General features: G+C 42.7%; 1 protein-coding gene across 1 annotated transcript; it reads left to right on the plus strand.

The window, feature by feature from the left end:
* Positions 1 to 3178: 3178 nt before the first annotated feature.
* Positions 3179 to 8038, plus strand: ogfr (opioid growth factor receptor). The gene is made up of 8 exons (XM_030359369.1): positions 3179 to 3287; positions 3385 to 3526; positions 4456 to 4524; positions 4622 to 4703; positions 4805 to 4883; positions 5236 to 5302; positions 5508 to 5656; positions 5912 to 8038. The coding sequence occupies exons 2-8, from the start codon at positions 3410 to 3412 to the stop codon at positions 7032 to 7034; spliced, it is 1686 nt and encodes a 561-aa protein (XP_030215229.1). The 5' UTR covers positions 3179 to 3287; positions 3385 to 3409; the 3' UTR covers positions 7035 to 8038.
* Positions 8039 to 8304: the final 266 nt, after the last annotated feature.

Consider the following 8304-nt stretch of genomic DNA (forward strand, 5'->3'; position numbering starts at 1 on the left):
TGTCAGTTGTAGCGTGCTGCGGGTGCTGGACTGGATGCCTGGACTCTCCTTATGGATAACCGGCCAGAACCCCATCACCATTTTAATATGATGTACATGTATTTACCTGTATGCCAATTGTGGCACCCATTGCACTCCTGACCATCCCTGGAAGAAGGGATCCCCTACACTGCGTTTCTTCTCAAGATTTCTTCCTTGCTGATTCAAGGGAGTTTTTTCTTGCCCGTGTGGGGGCATGGGTAAAGGGGGGTGTCACAAATATTTGGCCTGTTAAAGCCCTTTGAGACTGTAATGGTGATTAAGGGCTATATAAATAAAATTGAATTGAATTGAATTGAGCTCCAGGTATGGGTTGCTGTGCTGGTTTGTTGTCTCGGTTCAAAGTCCCAAAGGTAAACGGTTCTGTGAACGTTTCTAGTGTAAAAAAACGAAAGACAGTCTGGCATCAGCTTTAATCAGCTTTAATGTTGCCTGTATTACACTGGAACAAAAGAGAGAGCATTTGCCCAGGTTAGGCATTGAGAAGATTTAAAGCATATAGATTGATTGAAAATAACATAACGTAAAATTGTCATTCAATTTCAGTATGCAATACTTGGTTGCATTACTTTTTGTGTGTTATTGATGATCATTTATTTTATTTTATTGATCATTTATTTTAATTTACTCCAAAGTTAATCGTATAATGTTCACTAATCAGTCCCATTGCTCTCATCACTGGGACTGATTTGACCCATTGCATAGAAACACAAAGTCACAACAGCGGCATGTAGCAGAGAGACGCTACAGCGAATTCTAGATGCCTGCACATATTTTCAGTTTCCACAGTAACTAAACACAAAAATAGAAACTCAATCTAGTGGCCACTCATCATTCAATTTCATTTGATAACGCTGGATTCTATTTATATCTAACTAATGTATAAATGCCAAGATACCGTATATTGGACGTTACAGACATAATTTTGGCTCATTTGTATGATATGGGTACCATACATTGTGAAAAAACGTTCCCAGTAATCTTATTGAGTGAGTGAGTGAGTGAGTGAGTGAGTGAGTGAGTGAGTGAGTAAATTCTGTGGGTGGGAAATTAAGGACCATCCTTTTGCAGCCAGTTGGTGGCAGGAATTGAATGATATGTGGATGTACATGTAAAAATCAACGGCTGATCACGTTCTCTCTACCACCAAGCATAACACTCAGAATGTTTGTAGAACAGCGCCATTGCTGTTTTTCCCAACTGGAATCCCTGGCCTTGCAGTTTAGAATGCCGTCTGGTTGAGTTGCTCGCAGGTAATATAAGGGTTAGACAGCTGGCCTGTGAGGAAGGGTTCTTTGGAGTCGAGTAGTCTTTTTCCATAAATAAGAGGTGCCTTTTCTTAGTTCAGTGGCGCCACAAGTTGCTTGGCAGAGTTTATCAGGGAGACATCTTTTGTCCCTTTAGGGGCACCTGGATGGGGAGCGGGGCCGAGCTCTCTGAGTGGCCAACGACGTGCGTCGCGACCTAGGTCGCATTGGTCGCGACGTAGGTCGCATTGGTCGCGACGTAGGTCGCTTTGGTCGCTGTGTTGGTCGCACGTCTGGCTGCCGTTTTCTCGTCTGGCTGCCGTTTTGGTCGCTGGCTGGCTCGGTCGCTCAAAGTCTATGGGCGGTCCTTAATCAGTTAATTTGCATGTTATTAACGGGTTTTTGCGACAGTTGAAGTACCAGAAAGGGCGAAAGCTACCTACAGCTCTTTATTGCTAATATTGTTTTAATATTTCTATATTGAAGTACAGTTTAAAATGATAAAATCGTTGGTCTATCAGTCTATCAGTCAAATAATGAATTTTATATCTTATATATAGCCTATATATTTGTTTTGTTAAATATCATTAAGCCTAATAAGGTATATTATGCACAAAGCACTTCGTTATAGAGTGATATATTAGTTGTAATTTGGGGCATATTGAAATAATGTATTTTCGAAATTATACATAGCCTATTTGTTTTGTTAAATATCATTAAGCCTGATAAAGTATCGGTACAAAGTTCTTCGTTATAGAGTTATATAGTTTAATAAAAGTACAACGACTAAATGTCAATGGCACCGTGGTACAAGTGGTAGTGGCCCTAGGTTGGTAATCATCACAATGGCTGTTCGATACTCATCACGATCAGGTATATATTTACCATTTTACTCAAACTCGTAATCGTAATCGGTCTCTTTCATTTGAACATTTTTGTATGATTTAGTACGATGGAATGATAATCATACGACGTAATGACGGGCAGCAACGCCTGGCTGGTATCGGCTGGCTAGCTGCGACGACAGGCCAGCCGCGCTGGCTGCCACTGTCCGCGCTGGCTGCCACTGGCCGCGCTGGCTGCCACTTGCCGGCCGCGCTGGCTGCCACTGGCTCTGGCAGGCTGACCGAATAGGTCGGCCGCTTTTTTAAACGCCTCTCCCAGCGTTTTTTTCTGCCATACGGAGCGTTGAAAAAAGTTCAACTTTCAGGAAGAAAGCGGCCGACGTCAGGCGTCTTTTGGGCAACTGACCAATCACAAGCGGAACATTGACACTTCGTCACGAAGGAAACTCTCAACTGTCAAAACAAGAAACAATGGCAGACAAATCACTCGGGAAAGTGCCGGTGGAGCGATTAATAGTTTTAATTACAGAACATGTCGAGATCTACAACATGTCTAATGGGCTCTAGCCTGGATAGGTAGTAGGCGAGTAACGTCGGGTCTAGAATGGATTCGTTGATAGGCAATAGAAAAAACGCTCTCGGCGCTTTTAGGCCCAAAAACGCTGCCAGCTTTTCTTTTTGTTGAAAAAACGGTAGGCTCAACTTTTCCCTATTACAAAAAACGCTAGATGTGAACGTGGCATTAAGAGTGGAACTTCAAGAATCTGAGGGTTTCAGTGCAAGGGTGCCACCGAACCAAAAAAATGTTTTCTTGTTGTTTGAGAAGGTATTCTATGAACTTCAATTAACTCTGTCAAGCCTTGTGGATTTACATCCAAACCAGTTTGACTCCTTATTCGTCGTTGGACAATGACGTCCCCTAAATTTTAAGAATTAAAAAGAAAAAAATTACTGTCAACTGTCCATAGATTTCACTATTCCTTTTTTTTCACCGAAAATTTAACCCTTGGGGTTCTTAACCAAGTGGGCTGGCACAGCAGCTCCGTTACTGCAATCTCACGAACATCGAATATGACGCTTACTTCACCCCGGCGCAGCCTCCTCGGTTCCGCGCTATGCCAACGTGAAAGGATGTCGGGAAGGCTGGTCGCTTGAGGTCTGGGGCTAGCACGCAGTGGGGGGATTCAACAGTGTGGCGCAACTCATGTCTTATCTTAGATATACAACTACATCGTCCGAATCTTGTGCTCTAGCTAGCCTTGGTGTGTTGGTGTAACGATGGAGGACGACTACGTGTGTGAGTACGACTCGACCTGGGACACGGAGAGTGATGGAGAAGAGCAGACCGTGGGGAGACCAACCCGTCGACAAGATAAAAACAAACCCTGGGCGTTGGTACGTACCCCCTCTGTGTTGTTTTTGAACCAGATCGAGGGGCCCTCGTCGTGTCAGGTGTCAGACCACGGCCCGGTTAGGTGAACGGTCAGCAGTAGGCCAGTTTCTTGGTCGTTCTTCTCATAGTAATTGCTAAGCTAGCTTGTTGCTAGCATGCTAGCCACTGGCATTAGCTAACTTTTCATAGGTTTCATCTATGTACAACATTATGCCGGGCAGTCAACTCGTTTTTATCTAGTGTTTAATTTGATCAATACCTCACTGTAGGTGGTAGGCCCATAGCAATGACATTCACGTCACCATGTTGTCGTTTCATACTAAGTCCTGTGCAACAGCGACCATCTCACCAAACGTCAATACATGGTAATACGAATGTACCTTCAACCATCGAGGGGAGACGACAATCTTAGTCAAATTGCCCCATAAAAACAGCACTTTGTGCAGGCACATTGCACTAACGTTAAACATTTGAGAAGACGGGGTGTTTGTTTCCTGCACAGATCAACCTATCCGGTTGGTCGAGTTAGTTCCTAGGGGATCTTCTGCGGTCTGGATGAGCCTGACCACACGACCCCTCAAGGACAAACGAAGGAACACTTGTTTGATTTAAAATGTGTTCATTATTGGAGACTGTGTAAAGACGTTTTGTAAGACGGTTGTTGTCGCAAAGGGCAAAGTTGAAGGATGTCAGTTATGTGTCAAAGCTAGAATGGCCTGGTCTAGATCACCATGGTTGCCAATGCCATTAATGTCGGCTCGCAAATGCACATAGATAGCTTGCTTATGTTTACTCCATACAGTGTACAAAAGGTTTACTCACGAATATATATCGTATAACAATGGCAATTGTTTATTCCTTTGTCTAAATATGTTGTCTTCCCTATTGGGATATATCTGCTCTGATGATATCATGATTAAACTATTTCCAGCCATGGCCGCATACGTCCAGGAATATGAGGGCAGCAAAGGACATGCAAAACTACAGGCGAGGGTATCCAGTAAGTCCTAACTCAAATTCAACTTTGCCCTCAAATAAATTACGAGTTAGGTTGAGATGTGCTTTTGTTTATATGCCTGTTTGTAATGTCTTTGCAGAATCTTACAGATGATGAGTGTTCAGAAGACAAAATGAACAATTTGAAGTTTTATCTAAACCAGTTTCCCTCAGCTCCTGATGGTAACTACCAACGTTCCAATACATGTGTTAAACAGTTGTTGTTTTTACTTCTATTAGTTGTCAAAGGTTTAAGGTTTACCTTTTTGTTGCTTCATTTGTAGATGTCTTCATTGAAACTTTTCATAAAGAATGGAAGACTGACTACAAGAAGCTTGAGAGGGTGCATTCCTACATCCAATGGTAATATTGAACTATTAACTATGCTTTGTTAGGTACGTTTTGATACTTGATTTTGCCCATACAAATCTTAATTTGATTAAAATACAGTTACACTATTTAGCTATACATTTAATTGAAGGAAGCTCGCTGATGATGTTTCAGGATGTAGTGTGCAGCAGACAACATTTAAGGAGATTATAATAATAAGTATTATTATTATTATTATTATATTGAATTAAGATAATTCACAAAGGTTCCTATAAATAATGCCTTGATTGTAGGCCTTCCCTTAATGGCCAAAGTTGCATTTCAATTTTACATAATGTCAAGTTGTCGTATTACCCAGTAATCATTTGTCAATTCTTTGTCAAAGGCTGTTTCCATTAAGGGAACCAGGAGTGAACTACATGGCTTCAGAACTTACGAAGAAGGAGATTGAGGTGAGTGGGAGTCTTTTTGTTCCTGTTAGAATATTGGGTGTCCTTTATGGAATTGGTTACATTTTGAAGTATCATGTGTGTATCTAATTTCTACCATGTTTGAGTTAGACATGACATGTTATTTTATGATTTTCCAAATTTCTGTTTCTGTCAATAACATTTGCAGTGATTTCATCATTTATTGAATCCATACTTCGGTTCTTAGGCATTTAAAAAGAACGACGAGGCCAAGGGGAGACTGGTCGAGTCCTATGAACTTATGCTGGGGTTTTATGGCATCCAGTTGGTCAACAGAGAGACGGGCGAAGTCAAACGTGCTGACAACTCGAAGGAACGCTTTGGAAACCTTGAGAGGTATGTTTGTATTATACAAACGGATCAGCCAAACAGACCTTATCTTACCTTCAATCCACTTTAAGTTGAGTTTTGGTGAAATCTTGTGAACAGACTATTATCGAAAAGTCATAATTCTATAATTTTGTTGCCTGAGTTGCAGCTGTTGGGATGATGAATGGCGTCATTTTGTTTTGAAGATGTTCCCTCATTCACAATTCAACACGGATGTTAACTCACTCTGTTGTTTGTGCTCCCTGCTTTCTTTTGTACCAGGAACATGCACAACAACCTCCGCATCACACGCATCCTGAAGAGTCTGGGCGAGCTGGGCTTCGACCACTACCAGGCCCCGCTGGTGCGCTTCTTCCTGGAGGAGACGCTGGTCAAGAAGAGCCTCGGCAGCATCAAGCGCAGCGTGCTGGACTACTTCCTGTTCGCCGTGCTGGACAAGCAGAAGCGCCAGGAGCTGGTGCGCTACGCCTATCAGAACTTTGAGCCCAAGGACAAGTTTGTTTGGTGCCCGCGGAAGATCCTCAAGCAGTTCAAAAGAGCGGAGAAGAAGCCTGACGCAGTGGGGATCGGCGACGGGAAGGAGGATCACTCATCCCGGGGGAAAGGCAAGGACGGGGAGGCAGCCGGCGGTGCCCAGAAGGAGGAGGCGGCGGCGGCGGCGAGAGCTGATGGCACTGCAGACACTCAGAAGAGCGAGCAGACGACGAGTGGAGACAAAACCAAGCCGTATGGAGCGGAGTCTAAGCCGGAAGCCGGGACTCTTGAAAACGGGAATGCCAAGGTTTTGTTAGTAGACAACCATAACGGTTGTGACACGGTCGAGGATGAGGATGCTGGGAATGTTGATGATGATGATGAAGATGACGGTGGGGATGACGACGACAATGTTGATGATGAAATGGACCAGTCAGTAAGTCCTGATCCTGTTACAAATGTAGTCCCGGACAGCAGGGACCCCAGTTCATCAAAGGACATCACACCAGAGACGGTCAGTGTTATAGAGTCTGAGAGGAAGACGAAGGATGAGGGGGAGGACGGCAAGGTGCTGCAAAGCAGTACTCTAGCAGTGGACTCGGCCAATGGGCAGATGGAGGAGAAATCATCAGTCACCAACGCTCTTCCCATGCACACAAGCCCGTCAGCAGGCCCCAAGACAAAGCCAGAGGGCTCCTCTAAGTCCTCACCCTCTCGGCCCTCTGGGAGGGAGGAGAAGATCCCCAGGACTGACTTTGGGACAGAGGAGGGCAGGAAAGCTGCGGAGGTGTCGAGCGAGTCATTGCTTAGTGTGAATAAACACACTGATGAACAGACTAATGGGAAGGGCTGTGAGGCCATGGACGTTGATTCAAACCAGCCCACCGCAGGCCAGGACGGGAACTCATGAATAAAGACGACTGGTGGACATTAGGTTGTTTCAATGACAATCGCTTAGTTGAGCTTAAATTAAATCAAATCAAATGAAGTGAAATGATATATATTAAGGTTTTTTCTAGCCTTACGTTTTCCTTTTTTAAGGGGCGATTGTTTCTTTGTTTAAAAAAAATAAATAGATACTGTTGCTACATGGCTGTCCTACAAGTTCCAACCAAGAGACCAATCACTGGGACAACAGTAATAATAATAACTACTATTTGACACCCCTACAAAATAATTGGTATTATAGTTATTATTCGTTAAATGTCGTTTTCCCTAAAAGAAGAATAATTTTGAATGAAATTAAAAAAGGTGTATTTAAGTTCAGTACTTTTGCAACTGAAGACAGTTATTTGCACTGATATGTTTAGCAGATTAATTGAACTGTACTTTATTTGATTGAGACATCACAAGATATGTATTTCTGTTGAACCCGCTGTCGAATGGGGAAAATAATTGAATGTCATTCCCCTTAGAATGTTACACAATTGATATGTTTTGTTGCACAGTTGGGGAGCAAAAATTAACACTTTGCCAAAAATATAATAGACTGGTTGATTGTATGTTTTGGCAGTGTATGCAATGCTTTGGTTGAAATTTCAGTATGTTGTATATTAATGCTACGTGGCTGGCTGGCTATTAATGATTTTATTAACTTTATAAAGAATAGTCTATGAGATGTTTTGCCAAAGCCAAAATCTATTCTTAGTTAATTAATTGCAATTCTCAGGAAAATCCTGCAGTAGATATCAGCTTTTGTTACATTTACATTTTACTTGGTTAATGACATGGAATGCATCTCAGGATTAGCGTGACATTCAACGAGAATCCTAGAATCCATCTGAAGTGCAGAAGTCTGAGTGGGAAATGACTCTTTAAAACTAATTCAAAGAGATTCTTGACGTTCGTCAGGGCACTATCCTGAACACCTTTCCTGTTGAATAATTAAAAAATAAAATGTTTTAAGAATTTGTATATGCTTTCATTCAGATTGTTGTGCTGACGATACCGGAAGGACATCAGTTCAGATTAGAAGTTAAATACTGTTCATCACTTGAATACCGCTGTATCATACCTTTGCTTGGCATGCTATATGCAACACAGTTCTGTCCTGCATCCCATCGTCCACGCAGGCCTACGCTTTTATAGTGAAAGTGGCCTCTTGTGCTGGACTGCTATAGGCTAGACCTCGTCTTGACATATCACGACGACCCAGCCCACTTGTTTGGTCTCCTCCTAGG

Source organism: Gadus morhua, chromosome 1 (genome assembly GCF_902167405.1).
Source record: "Gadus morhua chromosome 1, gadMor3.0, whole genome shotgun sequence".
In the NCBI taxonomy this organism is placed as follows: domain Eukaryota; kingdom Metazoa; phylum Chordata; class Actinopteri; order Gadiformes; family Gadidae; genus Gadus; species Gadus morhua.

What these genes read in the sequence shown, in the direction of transcription:
- ogfr (XM_030359369.1), top strand. Translation starts at nt 3,410, where the DNA reads ATGGAGGACGACTACGTGTGTGAGTACGACTCGACCTGGGACACGGAG. An exon ending in TTACGAAGAAGGAGATTGAG is followed by an intron (nt 5,303 to 5,507) that starts GTGAGTGGGAGT and finishes TTCGGTTCTTAG; the next exon opens with GCATTTAAAAAGAACGACGA. An exon ending in CGCTTTGGAAACCTTGAGAG is followed by an intron (nt 5,657 to 5,911) that starts GTATGTTTGTAT and finishes CTTTTGTACCAG; the next exon opens with GAACATGCACAACAACCTCC.